This window comes from Myiozetetes cayanensis, unplaced genomic scaffold (assembly GCF_022539395.1).
Source record: "Myiozetetes cayanensis isolate MyiCay16 unplaced genomic scaffold, myiCay2020 scf1, whole genome shotgun sequence".
NCBI lineage: Eukaryota > Metazoa > Chordata > Aves > Passeriformes > Tyrannidae > Myiozetetes > Myiozetetes cayanensis.
The window spans coordinates 408,905-434,820 of NW_026086604.1; the positions used below are offsets into that span (position 1 = coordinate 408,905).

Sequence of the window (25,916 nt, forward strand, 5' to 3'; positions counted from 1 at the left end):
GTTGTTCCGAGGGCTCCAGCCTGGAGAACTCCCACGTGAAACACCCCACGCCCGTGGGCTGAGTGGGTGTCCACCCGCGGGAACCTGTAACACTGCTGCCAATCCACGGGTATAAAACCTGCCCTCCAAAAACACCTTCCCAGTGCTGCTGGGAGGATCTGCTGGAGATGAGGGCTCCTCTCGTCACCCTGCTGGCTGCTGTGCTGTGCGTGCAACAAGGTGAGTTAACATCGGGGGGTCACGGAGGAGGGGAGGACAAATTTTGCAGGTGGCAAAAATTTAGGGGGTTGTCCCCGGTTCTGGGGGGTTTTGTTGACAGCAGCTGCCTTTGGCAGCTCCACTGATGACCTTTTGCATGGCAGCTCGATGCAGGAATAAGGTCTTGATAAATTAATCTTCTTTCCAGTGACAGAGCTCCAGTTGGATGCCAGGTTAAATCCATGTAGTGGTCCGTGGGATCTTCCCAAAAGCCGCAAGCTGGAAGTGCCAGAAAGCCTAAAAACCTGTAATTTTTTTTAAATTAACACCAGCTGCTGAGTATTTCAGAGACTTTTCTCTACTTCTGCTTCCTCCACTGCGGTGATCCACGTGGTTTGCCACGTGTCCTCCACCCTAGGAAGTGCAACACAGTGGGAATTTAATAGATTAAATCAGAAAGAACTCCCCCTGTGCCTTTGTCATGTTAAAGGCATCCTTCTCCCAAAGGGAAGTCTGAGGTGCTGGGAAATGTGTGTCCTCCTCCTGGGACTGTTCCATGTGTTGCTCCACCAGCTCCTTGCACGTAGGAACAGTGACCAGATTGCCAACATCTGCCCCACACCTGATGGTTTCCCAGAAACCACGATACATATCTAGCAGGGCTTGAGAAAGAGGCACCTCATTAATTCCTGCTCTCTGATGCATCAACCCCCTTACTCCTACATTTTTGGGATGGAGGGTTTTGCAGAACTCGCCAGTTTGGGGGTGGGAAAAGGACTATTTATTATAAAATATATATACATATACACAAAGGGATTTTGTGCCCATAATTTTGTGCCCCAAAAGATTCCTGAATGAACCAACAGAATGGACAGAAGAGAGTAATTTTCAAGGCAACATCCTCAGGATAAAATGGGAAGCTCACAGAGATCCCAGACTCTGGAAGCACAGATTCCTGGTGGGATTCATCACCGGTGTAGTGGGCTGATGGCATCAGGTTCCAAATGGATTTAAGGAGAGGCTTTTACACCTTCCTAACCAGGTGTAGATCAAGAATAAGAGGTTGCAGTTTTCTGGCCTAAAACAGGGACAGCAGAAAACATGGAGGTAACTTGTTTGATCCTTCTCACCCATCTGGAGTCCCATCCAAGACCCCAATAACCAACTTTTGATCAAAACTGCTGATCCTTCAGCCCACCAAAGAGGGTCTGTTGCCTTTTCCACCTGTACATTCACTGCTACAGTTAAACTGTGTCCAGAAGAAATCTTAAAAGGTCATGATCCTTTCCACAGGAATTCCTCAAGGTTGGAAAAGACCTCAAGTCCTTGCTGTTGGACAAAACCAGGCAGATGTTTGTTTAAGGTGTCCTTGCAAATTTCCAGCAAGGAAGATTCCACAGCCTGGAATTGCTCAGGCTTTTAGGAATTTAGTCTTAATATCCCTCAGCATCCCTTTTTGTACAGTTCTTCCCCTGTTTTCACCACAGGACTTATAAACCAGTTTATTATTTTCTCCTCCGCTGCTGCCCTCCCTCGGCACGTTCCCATTTCTAATAAGCACTCCAAAGGCTTCCAACTTTTTCTAGGAGGTCACATTTCCAGGACTGTGGTCAGACCCTTTCTGCCCTCTCTGTCTCCAAACGCCCTGCGCAGTTTTTGAGGAGCCGCAGACGGATTTGGGCACTGGATTCGGTCGCCGGTGTTCCAGCTGGGGCTTTGCCAGGGTGGAAAAGCCACTTTGCATATCTTGCACATGACATTGTGCCTGTGTTCCCTTGGGTGACGTGTGTCTCCGTCCCTGGAATGTGACACTCTTGACTCCTGCTGTTTGAACCTTGTGCTTGATCATAACCCAACCACTTGTTCGTCATCTGATGTGCAAGTGTCTAATTTTTATCCAAGTGTGACTCATTTCTCTTTGTTGAACTTCATCCACTGTTTGTTGTTCTTTTTTCCCCCCGCCCTTTTATTACGTCTGTCTGTCAAAATCGCTTGGAATCAAAGAATCTTGGAATCATGGAATCACAGAATTACAGAATGGGTTGGAAGGGACCTGAAAGATCACCTCATTCCAACCCCCCTGCCATGGGCAGGGACACCTTGCCCCAGACCAGGTTGCTCCAAGTCCTTCCCAACCTGGCCTTGGACACTTCCAGGGATGGGGCAGCCACAACTTCTCCACAACCAGGACCTCACCACCCTCACACTAAAGAATTTACTCCTAACATCCAATCTAAACCTATTCTTATTTTGAAGCCATTCCCCCTTGTCCTGTCACTTGTTTCTCCATGTTTCTTGTAGCTCCTTCAGGTACAGGAAGGCCACAATCAGGTCACTCTGAAACCTTTCCTTCTCCAGGCTGAACAATCCCAGCTCTCCCAGCCTTTCCTCCCAGCAGAGCTGCTCCATCCCTCTGACCCTCTTGGTGCCTCCTCTGGACTGGCTCCAACAGCTCCATGTCCTTCCTGTGCTGTTCCCCAGGGCTGGAGGCAGCTCTGTAGGTGGGGTCTCACCTGAGAGGGGGCTGGAGGGGCACAATCTCCTCCCTTGACCAGCAGCCCACACTGGATGCAGCCCAGAATTCCTGAACTCTACTTGCAGCACTTACAGAACTCTACCCACAGCATCTTCTCACCTTTGTTGTCCTTGGTACCTTCTGCAAACATGATGTTCATCCTCCATCCCACTCCTGCTGTCTCCAGGGATGATGCTGGACAGGCCTGAGCCCACAGCAGAGTTCTGGAGCTGCCTTGCTCCAGCTGGTTTGATTTCCACTAATCATCTGGAACTACCCAGTCAGATGGTTTCCACATCTGGCTTTGCACCCATTTTGGGGCATTTTCACTGGCTTGTCTTTCCTGCTCTTGCCCAACACAGCATCACTCAAGACTGTGCCAAAAATTTGGCAAAACCCCACTGGGTCTCCTCTACTCTGCACGTGAAAATTCAGCTTATAGTGACAAAGCAAAGAAAGATTCACATTGTTCTGACCCTCACAGGATCAGCAACTGAGGACTTTTCCCTTCCCTTCCATCACAACCTTCTCATTTAATGATCTGACCTTCGTTGTCCTTCCACGTTCTCACTGCCAGCTCCTTATCGGGCAAAGCTGCCCTCCCAGGAACATGCCCTCGGGTTGCTTTCTGCCCTTTCCACCCTCACAGACTGTCCCCAGGCTCAGCAGCAGCTCACGTGGTGCTGTGCTTGCTTCCCTGCAAAAACTCTCCCCCCTCCTTCCCACAGAACCACCCGCTTTGCTCTGGGTGATTTCGTGAGCCCAAAACTCAACCGCCACCATAAAATCCTTCAAACCACCTGCCCAGCAGACACTTTGGTGTCTTCTCTCACCCAGACAGCGTCTTTGTTCTTTTTCCTCTTTCCTTTTACTTTCCAGAGGTCTGTCCTGCCCCGTTCTGGCTTTGAGGGCAAGTGTGTAAATTGCTGACAGGGAAGACAACTCATCGCTGCGTGATCTTGCGGCCGATCCTCCACCAGCGTTGCAGATATGAACTACCTCACCAAATCTGCCTTCACCACTTCAACCAGGCTTTTGGTTAAGACTTTTCCACTCATTCTCTGTTTCACACTACAACAGGAGCTTGGCAGAGCATTTGGCAGCTCTCCCCAGACTTCCTAGGACTGAGGTCAGGCCAGGTCAGTGAGCAATGCCCGACCTCAAGAAAAGAGATGTGACAGCAGTGCCTGAGCCAGATGAAGGACAAGTAGGACACTGGGCACTGTCCACCTCCTCCCAAAGCCCCAGGCACCCTCAAATTCTCCCTGCCAAGCCCTGCCTGCTGTTGCCCAGGAGAAACCACTGGGCAGGAATTGACAACTCACGTGGCAGAGCCCCGAGGACGGAGACACTATTTATTGCTCGGCAATAATCTCCAGCATAAAAGGCCCCAAATCCCTGAATTCCACTCACATCTCCTGCTCCCAGAGGTTGCAAACAGATCAATAAAACTCCTCAGCCTGAGGCACATGAGACAGAGAGGGATTTAGCACAACTGCCACGGGTCAAGGGATAAAGAAAGTCAGTGGTCACCCGCACACAATCATTCACCAACAAGGAAAATGGAGATCTCTGGGCTCCAGCTTTTGCAGTGCTTAAACCATGTCATGTGCTTTCTCTTCTTCTTTTTCCCCCAGCTTATCCATTCATGTGCTACATCTGCCAAGAGCAGGAGTCCAACAAGGACTGTCTGACCATTTCCATGTGCTCCAAGGAGGACAGATACTGCGTGACCGTGAGGAAGGACGTCAGCACCAGTACGTTCCTGAGCAGCACCTTGTTTGTTCTGCAGAGGAGCAGCCCCAGGAATGGGCTTTCATCCCAGTCATGGAAACAATAGGCCTTGATCACCAGCTTTTAGGGAGACATCGACCTTTCCTGGCTCCCTTTTGCAGTCACTCAGTGCCGGGAGGTGGGGAATGCTGGAGACAGGTTGAGCGGCACCAGGGAGTGAACTCAAGCCTAGGGACAGAATTCATGGGCATTTTTCAACCCCAGAGCTGTTTTTAGAAGTTTTTGGGCAAAACTGTTCCGTGGCTGACTCCCTGTGCCCTGAACAATCCTTCAGGTCTGTGCCCTCAGAGACCTCCAGGTGCTCTCAGCCCAAACCTAAGGTCATGCAGAACATTCCCCCTGGTTTTGTGCTGTAGGAAAAACCATCCTGGTGGGAAGTGACCCACCTTGGGCATCAGTTCAGGGAGCTTGTACTGAAAGGCATCCACAGGTGCTGATTCCTTCAGGAACAGAAGAAACCTGGAGCCCAGAGAGGATCAGCATCATGTTGGTGGACACACAGGGTGGATGTGACCACACTGATGCTGGTCCTGAGCAGAGGACCAAGTCATGGTTGGACTTGATCACCTTAAAGGTCTTTTCCAACCTTAACAGTCCTAGGATTCCATGACACTGTGGCTGCCCCATCCCTGGAAGTGTTACATGTTGTTCTGAGCAACCTGGGCTAGTGGAAGGTGTCCCTGCCCATGGCAGGGGGTTGGAATGAGATGATCTTTAAGGTCCCTTCCAACCCAAACCATTCCAAGATTCTGTGATTCATTCCACGAAATTTGCCTTGAGCATTGGTGCCTGCCCTCCTTTTATTCCCCAGCACAGATTTAGCCATGAAAACAATTTAACAATGATATTTACATCCTGCTTTTCCTTTTTTTTTAACCCCCTTCTCTTCTCCCTTAGAGCCCAACAAGCCCAAATACGTCATCTCCAAGATGTGCTCTCCAACGTGCCCGGCCGCAAGTCAGCACCAAAACCAAAGCTCTCAGAGGGTTTTCTGCTGTGAGAAACCCTTGTGCAACGTGAATGGAGCCAGCAGCAAGCAAAGCAGCTTTGGGGTGATGTCCCTGGGTGTCCTGGCCAGTGTCACCTGCATCTTTGCGTGTGGACTGTGACGGGTTGGGAAAAGCTCCCCAGGATGGCTTTGTTGGCTGAAATAAAAGTGGGATAATTTCTGCTCTCGGAGATCGATGTTTTGTGGCTCAGCTTCCCCCAAGGGTTTTTGACAGAGCCTGGATAAGTTGGGTGCTGAACTCCTATTGATTCCCTAAGCCTGCTTGAATCCAAAGCGTCCCCAGACACTCAACTCACCCAAGGAAACCCATCAAAGATGAGCCTTTTGACATGTTCAGGCTGCCAATTGTTTATTGCTCTGAAGAGATCCTTGAAGGCACCTTTTTGTCTGTTTAAGTTTCAAAGCAGTGTGAGGAGTAACAGCCCACCCTGGATAAAACACAGGGAATGGCTCTGTCAGCACAGAGGGATGATCAGGATCTTGTGTTCACAGGGAGTCTGGGGAGCACACACCAGTTTAGGAACAAGGAAGAAGACTTAAAGTGTTTTTTTCTGGTAGCATTTTGGGCATTTTGGATATTTTTTCCAGCCTCGGTGGGGAGCAGTTTCTGCCTCTTTGCTCTTGTTGAGGTGTTATCCCATTTTTAAATGACCAGCCTTTATCAGCCATGTGAGAAAATGGGGAAAGATGGAGAAAAAGGAGGAAAGGCAGAGAAAAAGGGGGAAAGGCAGAGAAAAAGGGGAAAGGCAGAGAAAAAGAAAGGTGGCTGAGAGAGGGAAAAGATGGGAGGGATTGCCCTCACGCTGCCTCCTCCTGGACCTGGTCCAGCTGGAAAACACATCCCCATATCTATTTCCCTCTTTTTTTTTCCTCCAGGGCCAAACCAACCTCGCAGCTGTTGCCAAGCCCAGTCATTTAGAGCTTTGGAGCTGGTTGCTACAATAACCACGTTCCCTGGCACAGAAACCACCGATTGTGTCGGGCTTTGTTCTGCTTTGCCCTCCCCGCAGCTGAGGGGACACAGAAAAGCTCTGTGGGAGGCCTGGGAGTGTCACAGAGAAGAAGGAGGGCAGCCAGCCAGGCCCTGACACAACCAGCTCAGAGCCCCTTGGGTCATAGCCCTGCTGCAAGCTCGCTTTTCCTGGAAAACACACACAAAAACAAGGGGAATCTGGCAGCATCACCGACTCAGCTGCGCTCTGGGAGAAACCAGAGCTGCTCCAAACGATTGAAGGGCGGGTTTGTTGGGTTTTGGGTTTTTTTTTTTTCGGCAGGATGAGATGTTGTATTTGATGGCTAAGTGAGATCTTAAGCAATGCCTTGGGACTCTGCTCTGTTTTGGTGGAAGGTTGTGCATTTTGGAGATGTTTCACGTTGCTTGGATGACAAAGCAACTGGTTTTCCAAGATCAGCCAAAGACAGCACATCAGCTCCGTGTTCTGTGCTGTGAACTCTCAATTCTGGTTCCTGTTTTTAAACATTTTGATCAATAGATGCAGGGAAATGAAGCAAATTAAGGAGGTGTACCCACACTGGTGGGAAGGGACAAGAAGATACTGCCACTCTGCTGTGTTTTAGTTGGACACGTGGAAAGATGTGAATTTTGGAGACATTTCAGGCTGCCTGCATGACAAAGCAACTGGTTTTCCAAGATCAGCCAAAGATGTGAAATCAACTCTGTGTTTTATGCTGTGAACTTTCAATTCTGGTGCCTGATTTTAAACATCTTGTTTAGTGGAATTCCGAGAGGATGATCAGCCAAAGATGCCAAATCAACTCCATGTTTTGTGCTGTGAACTCTCAGTTCTGGTGCCTGTTTTTAAACATTTTGTTAAATGGAATTCCGAGAGGATGATCAGCCAAAAATGCCACAACAGCTCCGTGTTTTGTGCTGTGAACTCTCAATTCTGGTGCCTGATTTTAAACATTTTGTTTAATGGAATTCCAAGAGAATGATCAGCCAAAGATGCCAAATCAGCTCCGTGTTTTGTGCTGTGAACTCTCAATTCTGGTGCTGGATTTGAAGCAAATGAAGGAGGTGACCCCACAGCGGTGGGAAGGGACAAGAAGATGCTGCCACCCCCTGATCTGAGCACACTGGGGAGCTGTGATGACAGATGTCAAAAGGCCCAAATGGGAACCTGCCAGCACAACAAGCTGACCATTTTCCCTCAGCACAAACAGCCACAAAAAGGAAGGAAATTCATGGTGCAGAAGTAGAAAAGTAAGAGATTTTATACTAAGAAGTAGGAAGAGATGGTGAGGGCAGGGCTGGCAGCTCTGGTAGGGGCTGTGCTGCATCCCAAGCCATGAGCAAGTGCTTCATGGATACCCAGCACAGAGGGAAGACATTTTTTCCCTGGAATACCTCGAGTGCCTTCAGAAAACTCCAGGAAAGTTGGGCTCTGGGCCAAAGCTGTGACTTCTCCTCCTCTTCACCATCCTGTTTTCAGTGCTGCCACCTGATGGGACCCACAACAAGACTGAGTGGAAAAAGCAGTTCCTCGACCTCCTTGTCCGCAAATTTAGAGGAATTTCTTGCCTTGGAATTTCTGGATGCCAAAGCACCAGGATTTAAACTGTTTGATGCCGTGGAGGTGAAGGGACTGAATTTAAAAGGATTCACCTGGTTCCTGGAGTGAAAGCTCACAGCTGTGGGAGCTGAAGGTCTCTCAAAAGTGAGTGCTGGGGGTGGGATTTAGGAATGGACTTTGCCAGGGCTGGTGCTTTGAGTGGGAAAATCCCTGAAACTCTTTCAAGTAAAGAAGGAAGAGGGACCTCCTTCTTGGCTGGAGGTGAGAAATGGCCCAATGAGAAGGTCACAGCTCCTTTTCCACACTGGTATCTGCCTTTCCTGGGCTGGAGGAAGAAGATCAGGGCTTCTGTGGCTCAGAACTTTAACCACAAAAAGCCAATTCTTCTCTTCCCCCCTGGAAAAAAAATCCAGTATCTGTCACATCTGCCTTTTCCAGTGAAGCTGCACCGTGAGGTTTGGTTGGTGGTTCTTTCCAGGCTGGCAGGAGAAGACATCCCAGGTGACACTTGAAGGTGCCACATCCAGGGTCAGGAGATGTGTTTGGCTTCCAGCCTGAACTATCTGGGGAGTAAAAGGGAGGACAAGTGTGGAGGCACCACCCATATTTAAGAGCAAGAACAATTTTGCTGCCACGGGTGTTAATGAGGTGAACCAATTAACACATCAAAAGCAAGGAAAAGTGATGTTTTGCCTGTGAATATGCACATGGCTGAGGGATGTGGTGGTGTCCACGAAGAGGCAGTGGGAGAAGGGATCTGTGGATTCATTGGAGATACCAAGCCCAGCCTGTTCCTCCTGCTCCTGTTTCTTCACAGCAGGGAAATCCGGGTGTTCACAACAACAAATCACAGACTCACAGAGTTTAGGGTGGAAAAGACCTCCAAGATCATCCAGTCCAACCTGTGACCCATCCCCACCTTGTCCCCCAGCCCAGAGCACCGAGTGCCACGTTCCTTGGACACCTCCAGGGACTCCCAACCTCCCTGGGCAGCCCCTTCCAGTGTTTAACAACCTTTTCCATGAAGAAATGCAGCGTCCATCAACAAAAAGGGGGCTGGGGACACTTGGGGGACATGCAGAGCTCAGTGGTGAGGGAAAAAAAAGCTCTGAATAAAGACCATCAAGCAATTTACAGCGGCGTGAGGAGATGCCAAGGAGATGGGGAGGGGGGGGTGGTGAGCAGCAGGAATTTAGTGACAGGTGGGTGTTATTCCCAACTGTGACAAGATAACAAAATGTGGATTTGAGGTAAAAGTGGTGCCTGTCACACAGCTCAGTGTTAATGAAGCTTTTGGCACCGTGACACGTGATGGGCTCAAAACGAAAACTAAGGAAACACAGTGTAGCTACAAATCCTGAGCAGAATAACCACCAGCAATCTCCTGTCAGGCTGGAATGATCCATTAAAAAGGGTCCCCCGTGGCTTGTCTCGGCTCTGGGATGATGCAAAGTTCTAATTGCCGGTTTGAATGACGGATTAGACAATAAATTCCTCGAGCTCCCGGGTGCCAAACGGAGAGAACCTGCGAACGGGAGGATTTTGGGGGGATTCTGAGGGATCTGAGTGGCAGGCTGAGAAATAAAGAGGGGGGTAATTCAGGCAGGACAAGCACAAAGCTCTGTGGTTGATGTGGAGCCAGCACAAATAGGGGATGAGGAAATCACCCTGGCAGGAGAAGAAGAGGTGTCACATCACAGGGTTAACACGTGCCAAACTTAGGGGGAAACTGTGGAAACTTGCTGGAAATTGTTGGAACTCTAAAACCCTTTGTGCTGGGGGATTAAACTGGTGTGAGATGGGACAGGATCCTTCCAGGCTCTTCTCCAAAGGGTTGCTCTGTTCCCCCCACTTTTTGACTCAGGGTTCACGCAGCGCCAAAGAGGATTTCAGGTAGGATCAGCAAAGATTCCTGGGATCTGGCACGTGGTGAAGGGCTGGAGAACTGCCTCCAGCATCAGCAGCTTTAGCACCACAGCCAGGATGCACCAAAGCAGAGAAGAACAGCAGACTCAGCATGTCCTTGGTGTCTCCAAGGGGCTGGAGAATGAACTCAGATGCCTCTCCTGGTTTTCTCTGTCTCCTTCCTGTAATTCCCACGTGGAGCTGGTTCCCTTCCCTAGAGCAGGATTGTGGTGTCTAAGCTTGACTTTTATTTGTCACAGAACGTTTTGGGTGGGAAGGAACTGTGAAAATCACCCCATTCCAACCCCTTTGCCACGGGCAGGGACACCTTCCACCAGACCAGGTGGCTCCAAAACCAAAAGCAGAGCTTGTCTACCAGCAAAGGTGACCCAAAGATGCTCCTCCACTCTCATCACTCTTCATCCTTCACTCCGAAGGATGTTTGTTCAACTTCCAGGACACCCCCAAGGCGTCCCAGGATCTCAGTCAGCACAAAAGTGTGTGGAGAGAGCTCTGCATAGGAATGACAGATGATTTTCCCCTCTTCCAGCTGATCTCTCACTTAGGCGAGTCCTTAAGCATCGTCATCATCCCTGGGGGGGGAGGAAGGGGGTCAGGGGTTTGATATTCCTTGGTCCAGAAGCGCCAGGAAAGAGGAGCTGGCTCCGTGCCCGGCGCTCCCAACAGCTCCCCTGGGACCTGCCTCCAACTCCAGGGCCGCCTCAGATGTTAATCAGCAATTAGAGGAGGTGCAGGCACCGCTCCTGGGAACGAGGAACTCCCCTCCGCAGCCTGCAGGAAACCGGAGTAATAAAAACTCGCTGCGAGATCTCCCGGCAGGAGAAAGAAGTGTTATCGTGCAAAGATCTCTACAAAAAAGTGGATTTTGTCTTCTCACGCTCCTCCTTAAGGGTTTTATTTGATCACAAGCACCGATATGTGGGTGAGACCTGGTGTCACTTCTACACCAGGAGGTGAAAGCTCCGCAGTTCTCCTCGTGCCTCGGAGGTTGAGCTCAAGGTAAAGGTGAAAGGTGGAAAGCAGAGCACAAAAAAAAATCCCGATTTTGCGCTTGCCTTTTAGGGCTTTTAAAGAGAGGGTTCTGTCTTGGCTCCCTTCCCCTTTTGTTTTCCCCCTTTGAGGCGAAATGGCTGAAAATTCCAGCTCTTTTGTTTCCTTGGGCGGGGTGTTTTAAGGCTCCCACCCTTAGGCTCTTATCTAAGATCGTTTTATCCGAGGTCACTTTTGACAGGAGGCAGACACAGGAAGCTCCACAGCAACCAAAACACGCCTTTCCTATTAACCCTCCATCCCTTGTTTCTTCTCAGTCCTTTCCCACCCTGGGACACCCCCATTCCAATGTTTTTTTTACACCAAATTCAACATTTCTGCTGTAAATCTCCACAATCCCTTGCCTTCAGCCCCAGCATTGTTTGTGCTGCCTCGTTGGATCCTGGGGAATTCCTTGTTTGGAGAGAGCCACATTTTTGGGTGGAAGGGATGGGGGAAGGAGTGAAAAACTTCTTCCCTCCCCAAAACAATGTGTGGATTTATCTCATTCCCATGGGATGCAGCAGAATGGCCTGTCACATGCAGCAAAAAGCACCTGGAACTTGGTTTGCCCATAAAAAACCTGGAGCAGCCCTGGATGCTACAAACACCTTCCTGAAGGTCTTCTGGGCAACTCTGATCCAGAAGAAACCAGGAGGGACTTGAGGAGGAGGAGGAAAATCCAAGGTGGGATGATGAGGAAAGGCTGGGATGTGGAGTCAGGCCTCTCCTTCATCCAGGTGGAGCAGGATGCCTCGGGGATGGTCCATCACAATTCCAGCAGTGCCAGAGCCTGTGCCAGCACCTGGGCAAAGGGAATTTTGGGGATGAGAGGACACACCCCTTGCAGCAAGGGCGGAGATCCTGGGATCTGCTCTTCCAGCCTAAGGAATGGCTCATATGTCCTCCCAGTCCTCTGCCAAACCAAGAGTCCATGTTTTACAGTGAGGTGGTTTTGGGAGGTGGGACAGGACTCGTCCACAGAGCAGTTCCCCATCCTCTCCAGAAGAAGAGGAATCAGAACACTTCCCATCTGCAGAGAATGATGCAATTACTGAAAAGAAAGGCCTTTGCCCCTTCCTGTGTCGCTGACCCGTGAGCTGTGCGAGCAGTTTTGCTCCACTAAACATCTCATTTGCAAATCCCACCGGGTGAGACCCACGGGCACAGGCCCAGGGAGCGCCACACAAGCCCTGAAAGAGAAGTGGGGTGGGGAAGGAACCTCTCCAGGTGCCCCAGAAGCTGAGCAAGCTCTTAGTGAGCCCCACATTTCAAGCCTGAACTCCTCAAGTGCCCCTTCACCCTCTCACTGCAGCCCTGGCGGAGTGTGATGTGAATTGCTGCACCCTCTCTGCTCCCCTGAGCCACGAAAGGAGCTTTGCACTCTTCATTTCCTCATTTTAACCCTACCCCTTCCTCCTCCACGTGACAGTGACCTTGAAATATTTACCCAGGCACCAGTTTGCTCTCTGATCCAGCCCCTGCCTTATCTCCTTCTCCCTTAAGAATGTTCCTGTACCTGTCTCTGCCTTTCCCTGGCACACACCACATTCCTGCTGCTGGACTCTCCCCCTGCTGCCTTTTTTACTGTGTCCCTCTTCCTGTGAAGAGATATTTTTTTGGCCTTGTATTCACAATATGAAGACAACGATTCAGTGACACCTCCAACAACCACAAACAACCCTCCAACAACCCCAAAACTCCAACAAATTTGCAAGAAGAGGCTGGAGCGACCAGGGCAGTGTTTTGTGTGTCAGTTTAGAGCAGAAATCTCTGTTGAGCTTTGCAGTCTGTCCCACACCACAGCCTTGGTAAGGAGGTGGGAGACACGAGCTTAGACCATGGAATAACGAATATTTTGAGCTGGAAGGGACCCACAAGGGTCATGAAGTCCAAGCAAGCCTTCAGGTGGACTTCCTTCCTTTCCTGGTGCATCGTCCACCACAGGGAATTGGTTCTTAGGTCACCTGTTCATTTGCAGCACCCTGTAATTAAAGCTGTCCCTGCCCAGAGTATCGGGATGACTCCGGATCCTGTGGTGGGTTGAGTCCCATGTGACTCTCAGGTCCTGCCTCTTCCTTCCTATTAGCAGAGCTAATAACAGACAGGTCCTCTCCAGGAAGCAGTGGGACTGATAATGTAATTTATGTGTGGGAGAAAACCAGGAAGCTGCAGATCCTTGGACGCTTCTCCTGGGGATGAGGGGAGAGTCTCATGGAATCACAGAAGAGTTTGGGTTGGATGGAACTCAAAGATCATCCAATTCCAACCCCCTGCCATGGGCAGGGACAGCTTCCACTAATCCAGGTTGCTCCAAACCCTGTCCAACCTTTCCTTGGACACTTCCAAGGATCCAGGGACAGCCACAGCTTCTCTGGGCAACCTGTGACAGGGCCTCCCCACCCTCCCAGGGAAGAATTCCTTCCTAATATCCAACCTAAATCAGTTTAGCAGACACTGAGGGAAGAGAAGAGCTGAAGGAACATACCTTTGCCTTCCTGACACCCAGAAATTAAATCCCAGGTGCTGCACCTGATTGCTCATGTGCAGCCACAAAAAGCCAGACAGACTCTCATGGGCAAAACCTCAACTTGTTAAGAGACAGAGCTTTTGTGAGTTTGAATTATAGTTTCTCAGTTACCACAAAGCTGAAACTTCCCAGTTTTTTAGCATTGGGTTTGTGAAACAGAGAAGGAAAAGGTCCCAGCAGCCTGTTCCAGTAGATGTTAGACCACAGAAACTCACTGCTCAGAAGGCAGCTCAAGCTGCAACACCTGGCAGTGAGAAACAAAGATGAGAGAAAAGGGAAGTGGGAGTTTGCAGGCACGGATTTGTTTCCCAAGCAGAGTACTCTGAATGCACCCCGACAAGACAGGAGCTGGAATTTCTTCTGACAAATGCATTTGCCGGGAAATGCTGACTCTGCAGAATAAACTCCATCTGTGGCATGGAGTTTGTCAAGCCTGCTTGTTTCCTGCTGGCTCACCAGCCATCTCCTCCATTCCCAGGCTTTCCAGACAGCCAGCTTCCCAGGATCCCTCCCCCACTGCCCTTCCTGCAGCTCATTTCTTGGAGGATTTAGTGATTTCTATGGGATCCACTCAATTTGGGCCACTCCAACAAACCTTTCTGGTGGACTTATTTACGCTCTGAGGCCTCGTCCTGCCAAGCAGCCCAGGCTGTCCCATGCCATCCCAGCTCTTCAAGCTTCCCAAATCCTGTATGTCTAATCCAATTTAGGCTCTGGTAAACAGATGGGGAAGTTGTTTCTTTACGCGCTTGGCTCTTGCATGGGGGGCTGTGCATGCAGAGGGGTCCTACACGAAGAGGGGGTGTCACGCATGCAGGGGTGGGTTATGAATTTGGGGGATGCTGCATGCAGGAGATCCACGCAGGGAATACGTGGGCACACAAGGAATATGTGGATACAGGGAGTGTGTGGAGGGTGTTGTGTGGGTGTGTGCTCAGGGGGTCTGTGAATGCTGAGGTACAGAGGAGGGGAGGGAGGCACGAATCGGCACGTCCTGCGGGTACAGGGGAGCCGCGGAACAGCGGGTATCGCTTGAAAAGGGCTGCGCACGAGTGGGGGTCCGGCACGCAGGCAGCGCTCCCTCTCCTGCCTCTTCCTTCACGGAAACAGCAGGGACACTAGGAAAAAAAAAAAAAAAAAAAAAAGAAGGGGTTGGGAAAACCCCTCCAGAGCACGCCTAGGGCAGAGCTCGGCCCCGCTCCCCTCAGCCGGGGCGGCCACTCCCGCCCTTTTCCCCGGCGCCGGTTCTCCCGATCGGGGAACCGAAAGCGAGCGCGGCCGGGGGGGCGGAGGGGGGAGGCGGCGAGGGGCCGGGCCCGGCCCGCGGGCGGGGCCGCCGCCCTTGCCCACCCCGGAGCCTGGCCCTGCCGCCAGCCCTGCGCTCCGCCGGCAGCCCCTGCGCATCGCCACGGCCACAGCCCCGCAACATGAAGGCGCTGCTGCTCGCCGTGCTGGCCGCGGTGCTCTGCGTGGAGAGAGGTAAAGCGAAGGAGGAGGGGGTGGCCTCCGCCGGCATCATCTCTCCCTGGGGGTATCCTGGTCCCTCGCCAGCTCTGCGTTGCGAGCAAATTGGGGGCTTTAGGGGAAGAGAGGGGAGTGATGCGTGTGGGCGCTGGAAGTTGGAGGTTTGCAGGGGGATGTAAGGGTCGGAAAGGGGCTGGCGGCGCAGAGCTGAGCCGTGGTAGGGTTTGGAGCGGGCTGGGGGGGTGTCTTCGCCAGCCCTGCCTCGGGTCAGTGTCCCTCTTGAAGCGGGAACTTCGGGGCTCGCCTGCCTCTAGGAATAGGTGAGCATCTCCAGCTGTAGCATCTCCGGCAGCGCGCGTGGATATCCTGGAGCTTTTCCCAGTTGCGGCTCGAACAAAGACCCAGGGCCGGCTCCGCTCCCCCTTCTTCGGCGCGGCGAGCCGGGATAACGGCGCTGGGATGGGCTGGGATGCAGCCGAGAGGAAGGAGGGTGGAGGGGAGATGCAATGGCTGATGGAGCAAAGTCTGGGCAGATCCACTCGTGATTCTGCCCGCCCCCCCCCGAGCATCCTTGGGGGCGATGACCCCCCAGGGGACAGTGCCCTGTGAGGAGCACCTTGGGGCTGCCACCGAGCCCGGGCAAAACCCGGGGGAGAACGTGGTTCCTGTTGCTGGCTGTTGAGCTGCCAAGTTGCCCAAGTGGCAGGGCCTGCCATCCCCTCCTTCCCGCGGGCTCCATTTCTTGACTCTCCCAACTCCGAGGGGGCCGTGCAAAACGGCGTATTGTTTCCATATGTCGCTGCTCGGAGGTGCCAAACAAAGAGCGAGCAGGAGAGTCCCGGCCTCTCGCAGCCCTTACTCGGCAAACGCGGGGCCCTTCTTGCCTTCCGAGGGCACCGGCGAGACGAAACGAGTTGTTTGCTGCCCTTCCCACTCCCCCCTCCCGGTGGGATCCGGCAATTCAAGCGCTGAGTGTCGGGCAGAGCCCAGCTGGTGCGTGCTCCGTTCCAGCGGGGAGGATGGGCTGTCCAGGCCAAGGCGGGGAAAGGGTTTCTCTTCCCTCCCCACCCCCTCGAAAAAAAACCTTTCAGCTTTTAAAAGTTAGTTCTGAGCCAGGCAAAAGGGTTTGGTGCAGGGAGTTTTATCCCCGAACGCTTCCAGCATATCCAGGGGGTGCTTCAGAGGAAAGCTTTACCTCCCGCTCCAAGATCTTGTCCATGTTATTCAGGGATCTTGCCTGTGGTTTACAATGATCCAAGAGCCATGGAAAAGGGAAGAGTTTTTGGCATCGGGACTGAATGGAAGAGCTCCCCAAGCCAGCAGCATTTTCCCTTGTGCTGCCGAGCTTCAGACTCGGCTTTTCCAGGCTTTTTTCCCCCACACACCTTTGCATTGCTTTTCGCAAGAGCGATTCACCCTCTTATCTGAAGGAATTCCCCCAAACGCTCTGCTCTGTTTTGGGAGCTCTTTGTTCCTCCGAGTAGCTGAGCAACAAACAAATAAATACCTCAATCCTTGAGCTGGCGAAAACGCGGCTTCCCTTTTGCATCGCTCGGGTTTGGGACTAATTTTTATTTTTTTTTCTTTTCTTGTAGCCTTGAGCTCCAACTCTTTCCTCCTCCAGCTGCATTAAATTAATTCTGCCACCCTTCTTGTGCCTTTTGTCTAAAACACTCAGCCTGCCTGTGCTCTCCCAACTCTGCAGGGGTTTATTGAGCTGGTTTTTGGGGGGACAAACAGTAACTGAATGTTTCCTCACTTAAATTATGTCGAAGGACTGGAAAGATTCTGTCTCTGTTGGGGGTAATAGGTGGGTGTGACAAAGAAAAACATGGGGACAGGTAGGAGATGCTGTAGATTTAGTCACATGGCAGAGAATTTCATGCCTGAATGCACTTCGGTGTCGTGGACAAACATTTCTGGTGCGTTTGTTCCTGGAACCTCTTAAGGTTTAATGAGTATCATTGAGCCACTCGTGCCTCCAGCATCATGAGCAAATCCATATGGGGACATCTGTCCTGCCCTAATGCCCACAGGAAGCCTGTAATCCCCTTCATCCCTGCTTGCAGAGGGCTCCTGTGCAATGGGATGAGTCAATTTTACCTCCTCAGGGTGGTTGCACAGTGGAGGGGTTGGGACAGGTCACCTGAGAGGGACAAAGGAGCAGATCTGGGCTCTGCTCTGACGTCCCACCTTGAGTTTTGGGCAAGCCAGGGAAGTGCTTGGAGGGCTCCATGACTCAACAGCTGGTTCCATCCTCCTCCCCCTCTCCTAAATGCAGAGCCAGGGTCCACTGAGGAATCCCTCCTGGGGTTTTTGACTCAGCTGGTGGCCCTGGAATCTTGTGTGTTGGCTGTGGCTGCCGCTCAGGTAACCCGGCTTTGTTGCAGGGATCGTTGCCAGAGTGATGATCCTTGGAGGGTGGATGAGACACTCCAGGAAATTCCTGCTCAGGGGGTTGTGGTGTTGGCTTCCACTCCAAAGCAGAGTCCTTTGGCTGCCCCGATGTGACATTCAGGACCTCCCACTAACCCACTTCAATCTGTTTCTGGGAGATTATGTTTTCTTTTCTTTCCCCTCCTTGGCTGTGGCTGCTCAAAAGTCATTCCCCTGAGAACAGCTGTTAGGGTTTTCTTTCTCAATTTTCTTGTGGAAATCTTTTATTTTCCTGAAAGAAACAGGATCAAGAAGAACCTCAACCCTTTTGTTTTCCTGAGAGAAACAGGACTGAGAAGGAGCTCAAGATGTTGTGCAGTCCTACAGCAGAGTGGGACAGCTCTGAGCATTGTTTGTCTAACTTATGCTTCCAAATATCCCTGACAGGGACTGCTGAGCTCTCCCAGGGCTTCACCAGCTTCACATCCTTGGGATAATACTTGTAGGGGCCTCCAAAAAAGCTGGAGAGGGTTTTTCTTAGTGATAGAACAAGCAGGAGTGGCTTTAAACTGAGAGAGAGTAGGTTCAGATTGGATATGAGGAAAAAATTCTTCCCTGTGAGGGTGATGAGGCCCTGGAACAGGGAAGTTGTGGCTGCCTCATCCCTGGAAGTGTTCAAGGCCAGGTTGGATGGGGCTTGGAGCAAGCTGGGCTAGTGGAAGGTCTTCCTGGGGCTTGGAATGAGATGATCTTTCAGGTCCCTTCCAACCCAAACCACTCTGTGAATTCTGTGCTAATCTGTCTGTGGTGGGAGCAGGAATGATTCTGCCTTGAACTTCCCATCCTGGATCAGCCCCTGCTCTGTTTTACATCCTGTAAACACGGAGGAGGAAGGAGGTGCCTCGTGGAAGGGCTCAAAAATCAGAGCCTCTGAAACCTTGGGAAGAGCCCTGATCTGCCTGCAGATGTAGGTCAACAACTGCAGTGTGGCTGTGATGTTCTTGTGTGCAAAATACAGAGGAGATCAAAGTCCCTGTGTCTCTGCTTGGTCCAGGCTGTTTCCACAACCATCTCCCACCCCTGAATTCCAACCTTTCCTCCTTTCTGAAGGATGAGGGATGGGAGCCAGCCAGTGCAGCCCATCCTGCTGGTGTAGGGTAAGCCATAAATGTTGTGCCAGGGAAGGTTTAAACTGGATATTAGGAAAAATTTCGTCACTGGAAAGGTGGCCAAGCATTGGAATGGATGGAATCACCATCCCTTTGGAAGTGTTCCTAAAACTTGTAGGTGCTTTGCTTAAAGACTTGGTTTAGTGGTGAACTTTGCAGCGCTGGGTTGATGGTTGGACTCTGGTGATCTTCGAGGTCTTTTCCAGCCTAAAAATGATTCCATGATTCCACGGTTTAGGTGACCTGCCTTGGAGGAAGGCATGCAAATGAATGCTCCTGCTCCAGATTGAAAAGCTTGGATGCATCAACTGCCCTTGGAGTGCTGTGACTCCCTGAGCAGTGGGATGGTGGTGCAAGTCCTTGCAGGTCTTGCTGCAATGCTGGACTTGCTCCAGCTGAGAAATCGTTTCCACCAGGTGATGCAGGTCAAGTGGGAGCCTGACCTTGGTGTCACAGAATCACAGAATATGCCCAGCTGGAAGGAACCCAGGGGGATCATCGAGTCCAACTCCTGGCCCTGCACAGGCCCAGCCCCGAGAGTCCCACCCTGGGCCCAAAGGCAGGACGTGGAAAGCTCGAATCCAAATGTGGTCACACCTGGCGTGTGTCACGGAACCATGGAATGGTGTGGGTTGGAAGGGACCTTCAAGATCATCCAGTTGCACAGGCAGGGGCACTGTGTCCGTGGTGGCTGAGCTGGATAAGCCCAAATCCCAAAAACTTGCCTCTGTTGCTCAGTTTTGAGTCGGCAACCGTGGCTTGAACTTGGTGCAAACAGGAGGGTGACATCAAGTGCCAGGCTGTGGCTGTATCAAGGCTTTAGCTGATCCTACCAGGAGCTCAAAATATATTCCTTGCTTGAACCCTTCATTAGGTCAGGTTTTTTTGGGGGGAAAAAACCCAGTTTCAGGTCGATCCAGGTGAAAAGCTGCGGGGGGATGCGACACGTCCCGCGTGTCGGAGGTGGGGACCACCAAGTGAGGAGCTCCTCCCACCAGCCTTAACCGAGGTGTTGCTTTCCTCTTGCAGCCCACACGCTCATCTGCTTCTCGTGCTCTGATGCCTCCTCCAACTGGGCCTGCCTGAAGCCTGTCAAGTGCGGGGAGAATGAGAACCACTGTGTGACGACGTACGTGGGAGTGGGACTCGGTGAGTGCCGCCAGCGCCTCCTGCCCCTCTCGGCCGCTGCCCCAGGGCACCTGCTGAGCTGCGGGGAGGCAAAAAAAGGGAAAGTTCTGCTTAGCAACTGAGCAGTCAGACCCATCCCCCGGGAATTTTGGGGAGGGACGGCCGTGCTGCCGGGAGGAGTCACGTTAAGGCCCACGTGCCGCTCCGACGCCGCGGACTCCGAGGGGAATTCAGGGAGGGGGCGGGGAGGTTGTGCTGATGAATAAGTGAAAGCGTGGAGGATGCTGCAGGATTCCTCTGTGGGAAGCTCCAGGGTTGCTACTCCTGCTTTTTTTTCCTCCCCCACCCCAACCCTTGTGTTTGGGTTGTTCATCCCCGAGTCCCTCCTTGGCTCCTGCGTTTGCCGTGGACGAGGCGGGAAGGGACGTTGGCATTTTTCCTCCCTGAGTGTCAGGGAAAGGTTTGGGAGGCTCTGAGCTTCCCAGCCGCTGCTCTGAGAGAAGCAGGATGCTCTGGGAGGTCTTGGCAGAGCCAGGATCCCATCCTGGCTGGGCCTTGCAGGAGAGGGTGGGTTGTGGATGCCTGGGAGCTTTGATAAACTCCCATCTCAGCCCAGTGCTGATGGTTTCCTCTTTGCTGCCCCTTGGTTTGGGCTGTGCCTCTCTGGAAGTGCACACTTGGCTCCCAAAGTGCCTCCCTTGAACAGCCAGTGCTCCTTGTCTCGCTTGAGGAGTCCCAGGGTGAAGCTGGAGTGAGATTTTTGGGATTCCTCAGCAGAGCTTTAGATGAACTTTGTGTGAACCAGGCCACGATAACAACTAAAGGCCAAGCTGTGCCCACTACACATCTCACACATGGGCAGCACTCAGAAAGTTTATCAAGTCAGAGCCCAGAATGAGCATCAAGGAAAGGACAAAAAGAAAGCAGAAGGGTTTTGTGTCCTCCCAGTCTCTGCTGGAATAAATGGGTGTCATTACCTGAACAAGTGATGGCACAGAGCACAGAAATACAGTTAATGAGAGCACAAACCCTTCTGCTGTCCTCAGCTGAAAGCCTCAGCTCCTGATCAGGCTCTGACTTTGCCATTGCACATTTGTGTGGGCTCTTGTGGAAAAAAATCCTGGCTGCTTTTTTTTTTTTTTTTCTTTTTTTTCCCCAACCAGAGAAGAGCCAAACTTCGCTTTATAATTGTTAAATCCAACTGAACACTTGAGCCTTTATAAATCTATTTAAGATATGTGCTAAACCAAATCCAGTGTTTAGACACAGCAGAGAAATCTAAAATTTTTTTTTCCAGTGCAAAATTTGCCCTCACACATTTCCACTCTTTTTCTAAGCCTGTCTTAGGAATACTTTAAACCTGTCTTTAGAAACATTCTAATCTTGTCTTTAGAAACACTTTAAACCTGTTTTGGGAACACTCTAAACCCGTGTCTTCAGAACACTTTAAACCTTAGTTTTTGGAAGCACTCTAAAACCTGTCTTGGAAACACCTCTAAACCTGTCCTTAGAAATATTCGAATCTTGTCTTTAGAAACACTTTAAAACCTGTCTTGGGAACACTCTAAACTCGTGTCTTGGGAACACTTTAAACCTGTTCTTTAGAGATATTCTAACCTGTCTTGAGAACACTCTAAACCTGTGTCTTGAGAACACTCTAAACCTGTGTCTTAAAAACACTTTAAACCTTAGTCTTAAAAACACTTTAAACCTTAGTCTTTGGAAACACTCTAAACCTGTCTTGCAAACACTCTAAACCTGTCTTGGAAACACTTTAAACCTGTCTTGGAAACACTCTAAACCTGTCTTGAAAACACTCTAAACCTGTCTTGGAAACACTCTAAACTTGCCTTTAGAAATATTCTAATCTCGTCTTTAGGAACACTCTAAACCTGCCTTGAAAACACTCTAAACCTGTCTTTAGAAACATCCTAATCTCGTCTTTAGATACACTCTAAACCCGCCTTGAAAACACTCTAAACCTGTCTTTAGGAACACTCTAAACCTGCCTTGAAAACACTCTAAACCCGCCTTGGAAACCCTCTAAACACGCCTTGGAAACCCTCTAACCCACCTTATTTCCTGCCTTTTCCCCCCCTTCCCCCGAATGCAGGTGGCAAATCCGGCCAGTCCATCTCCAAGGGCTGCTCCCCCATCTGCCCCAGCGCCGGCATCAACCTGGGCATCGCGGCCGCCTCCGTGTACTGCTGCGACTCCTTCCTGTGCAACATCAGCGGCTCCAGCGGCCTCCGGGCCAGTTCCACCCTCCTGGCCCTGGGAATCCTCGTCAGCCTCTTCTACGTCCTGCGGGCCCGGGAGTGACGGGAGCGTTGGCCGAGGAAGAGCCGCCTCCCCGAGGCCCCCCGTGGGTCTCGCTGGCCACTGTTCTTCTCTGTCGGTGTCTGCAAGGAGATCTTCCACTTCCCAGCAGGCTCCCGAGGCCGTGGTTTCCCAGACTTTTCTGCTCTTCCAAGCGTCGGAGCTGTGGGCTGGTCTCTCTCTCCTTGTTTCTCTCTCTCTCTCTCTCTCTCCCTTCCCGTGGACAAACCCCCGCTGCGCCCTCGCGCCTCCTTGGCGAAGGTGGATGGTTTTGGAAGGGTTTTTTTCTGCTTTTTTACCTAATAAATAATCTCCCCCCCCCATCCCACACACGTTTCTAAGGTTGGTTAAAAGCAGGCTGGGACTCGCCAAGATTAACCCCTCCCCACACCCCCCCTTCCCCACCAGGTGAAGAGCTCAGATTTTTCCTGCCTCTCTCCTGGCTCCAGCACGGGCTTTGGGAATGCATGATCCAAAGGGAGACACATTCCTGGCCCTCCCACCACCTCCCCCCGCCGCCACCACCGTCACCCCTTGCAGCTGCAGCCTCTTTTTATAGAATAATTTCGTTTCTTCTGAATCCTGGGCTGACTTTTTCTGGAAAAAAAAAAAAAAAAGAGTGACCTGTACCTTGTCCTTGCCAGCTCTGTAAGTGCCAGGCCTGAATAAACACGCTCCTGTTGTTACCTCCGGTGGGATGTGTGCTGTGTTTCCTTGCTCCAGGCAGAGATTGGGAATTCTCTCATGGAAGATCCCAACATTTGGGCCTCTCGACCTCCTGAGCAGCTTCATCTCAACGTTCCTCTTCAGCTCTGAGCAGCAAGTCCATCTCTCCTCCCTGTTGCTGTCCTTGCTGATAAACACCCCTGGGCCTGCTCGTATCGCCTCTCTCGGGAATTGCTTTTTTCCCAGGTGAATTTTAGCGAAAAATGCCAGTTTTCGAGGGCTGAGTCAACCCCTAATGGAGCAAACACAGCGGGAGCAGGACCTCTGGAAGTTCGTCTGCATCTTACAAAGACTTGGTGCCTCAGTTTCCCCAACTTTGGGCTTGTGATGGTGAGAGACAACAGCGTGGATCCCTGAAAGAACTGCCTGCAAAACTGAGTGGAGTCACAGGCCAAGACCCCAATATTCAGTTCTTTAGGCTCGACCTGCAATGCCTGGAGATGACTTCCTCATTCCTGCTGTCTCTCAGCTCCCAGGATCTTCCCAGCGTTGCTCCTGGAAGTTCTGAGCTGTCCCATGGGATATGTGTCCTCCTGACATCTCCGGTGTCACCCATCCCACCTGCTTTGCTCACCTGTGGACCTGCCAGACACAAAAACCAAGCCAAAATCCAGCCTTAAACTTCCAGGTGAAAGCTTGTTGTCGCTTCCACTGCTTGAGGTGCACTGGGGTTTTTTTTCTTCTTCCTAGCAGCAAAAAAAGGTTGTTGGCACTCCTTGGCCATGCCTTCCTCGTGGTTCTCCTGCTTGGTGTCAAAAACCAACCTAAAGCTCCACTCGCCGTTCAATTTTTATCTCTGTCCCCACTTAAATGAGTGTTGATAAACAGCTTCTTTGGAGAGATGGTGTAGAAATATTCGCAGCCAAAAAAAAAAAAAGTGGTTTGGTGGTTTTGAACCCCTCCTTCTCCCCCGTGTTTTAATTAAAATGACACGTATTAATTAAGGACGGGCTTTCCGACAGGAGGGACCGGTCACGAGGACGTGCCCTGCACTTAATGAGGAGTTTGGGAAGGGTGAATCACGTGTGTGGGTCCTCAGATGTGCCTTCCTCTGGTTCAATCATCCTCCCTCACCTCCTGGGACCTGCTGGGGCCACAGGGCCCCCCCCCCCCAAACCTCTGCTATGCACGTGGAGCCCAGGGAAAAATCGGGGGAAAAACTTCCTAAAAATAAGGTGAATGTTTTTTCCCACCTTCCCTGTGCCCCAGCCTTCCTCCCAGGAGGGTTCCAAACCTCCTTGGGTGGGGCTGTGACACCGAGGTGGCACCCAGAGTGCTCTGCCTTGTGGGGATGGGGCTGTGACTCTTTTCTGGCCACCTGATAAACAGGTTTGGGGGTTGATTTTTGGGACTCAAACCACCTTTAGGAAAGAGTTAAACTTCTAAGCTGCGTCCTAAAGCCTGGCCGTGCCTTCAGGAGGCTCCTGAAGGTGCCAGACCTGAAGCCACAAGACCTGGTTGTCTCTTCCAAAAAAAAAAAGCCATTTCCTTCCTATCTCAGCGTTCCAGAGGCTGCTGGTGCCAAGGATTTGGTTCCAAAAGGGAGCAAAGGCTGGTGGGAGGAGCATTCCAAGGCTGCTTATCCCATAAAATAACAATTTATATTAAAGGCATTGCCAGGGGGACAGAGCTGAAGGTCGTTCTCTCGTGTTTTTGAGCTATAAATGATGAATAAGTTGCATATTTTGGAGATTTGTTTTCTCTCTTCACTCCCTTTTTTATCTTCCCTCCTCGTGTGCTATAAGCCTTATGGAAAAAAAAGAGATATTTTCAGTTTTGAACACATGTGCAAAGATCTCTTTGACAGATTTAAGTATCTCTTAGAGAGGGAGGGTGTGACAGCTCCTCACAGTTTAATCCCCAGCATTTTATCACCAGTTCTTCCAGCCCTCCCAATATCTGCTCCTACCACAGAGGGGCTTTATTTTGCCCCACAAAATCCCCAGAATGAGAATCCATGTGAGAACCTCAGCTGTTGTAAAACCCAGGAGGTGAAAAAGGCCTGAAAATGGGCAGCTGAAGTGATTAAAAACATTGATAATAAGACAATAAACAGGAAGAACCCCATTTTGAAGTGTTAAAACTTGTGGGTTGATGAACCAAGTGCTGGATTTGGAACTTGAGGGCCGTGGTGGGACAGCCCTGAAGTGCTTTGGGGTTGTTTATGTGGACTTTGGAATTCAGAGATGGAGATCCGAGCAGAGGAACTCGGATATTCCCCTTTTGTGACAGGACAAGAGGGTACGAGGGGAGGCAGCTTTGCTCCCTGGAAGCCTAAAATATCCTGGAATGGTTTTTACTGGAAAAGAAGGAAGAGCTGAAGTGAAATACCTGCCCACTTTGGAGCATGTTCGTGAGAGAAAAGGGGTTCAGCGCTCCCATGCTGGAAATGGCTGCATTTCAACAACCAGCTACCACCAAGGGCTCGAATTTTTGGTGTATTGACCAAAAAAATGCTCAGAATTTATTGTGGCATCACCCCTTTCCACCCAAATTCCAGGTGTTTGCTGTTTGCCAGAAAGAAGGACTTTAAAATGACCCAAGTTCTTCCGGGTGTTTTGAAGAATTGTGGGTTGTTTGTTTGTTTGTTTGTTTTTTTAAGGGCAAAATTTCTTCTTTTGGGAAAGACAAACCAGAGGTGGAGGAATTTTGTACGAACAGAAGGAATGAAGGTGGTTGTTTAATTATTACTCCAAGGATCCACCTCGTTACTCAAAGAATGTTCTTTCCTGGTGTTGATTTACTGCTGGTTGTGAGTTATTTGAAGGGATTTCTTTCCTGGGGACCTCATTTTCCGTGGAAGAGGCTTTGCTTCCATCACCCCTGTGGGAAGTCTGGTGGCTCTGTGTGTCCAGGGAATGAGTTATGGGCGTCTGTGCCCTCTGGGAAGGGCAGATGTGCTGCACATCTGGATAGGTTGGAGGTTTAGGACCCTCAGCTGGGGCAGCGCTGTGGGTCTCGGATGTTCGGGATGAAGGTGGCTCTGAGTCCTTCCCGGATCCTGAAGGAGTTATTTCCCCCCTGGGGTGGGAGCTGAGCTGGAATGGGATCACAAACACGCAGTGTGGCGTTTTTGGGAATGTCCCTGGTGGCCAGGGAAGGGAAGCCCTGGGTTGGTCCTGCCATCTGCTGGTTCTTACCAGGCTCGGTCGAGGCTTTGAAACCCCAAAACCAACCTCAGAAATCGAGGAGGAGCAAA

General features: G+C 51.0%; 2 protein-coding genes across 3 annotated transcripts; both read left to right on the plus strand.

Moving 5' to 3' along the window:
• Positions 1–167: 167 nt before the first annotated feature.
• Positions 168–5,616, plus strand: LOC126639070 (lymphocyte antigen 6E-like). The gene is made up of 3 exons (XM_050313575.1): positions 168–219; positions 4,351–4,470; positions 5,405–5,616. Exons 1-3 carry the CDS (start codon positions 168–170, stop codon positions 5,614–5,616), a joined length of 384 nt encoding a protein of 127 aa, XP_050169532.1.
• An 8,454-nt stretch (positions 5,617–14,070) lies between these two features.
• Positions 14,071–22,684, plus strand: LOC126639054 (lymphocyte antigen 6E). 2 transcript variants are annotated; one of them, XM_050313519.1, is made up of 3 exons: positions 14,071–14,225; positions 19,574–19,693; positions 21,786–22,684. In XM_050313519.1, exons 1-3 carry the CDS (start codon positions 14,192–14,194, stop codon positions 21,992–21,994), a joined length of 363 nt encoding a protein of 120 aa, XP_050169476.1. In that variant the 5' UTR covers positions 14,071–14,191; the 3' UTR covers positions 21,995–22,684. The 2 variants fall into 2 exon arrangements, with proteins under 2 accessions (XP_050169476.1, XP_050169466.1); XM_050313509.1 differs by lacking the exon at positions 14,071–14,225 and adding an exon at positions 14,891–15,014.
• The last annotated feature ends 3,232 nt before the right edge of the window (positions 22,685–25,916 follow it).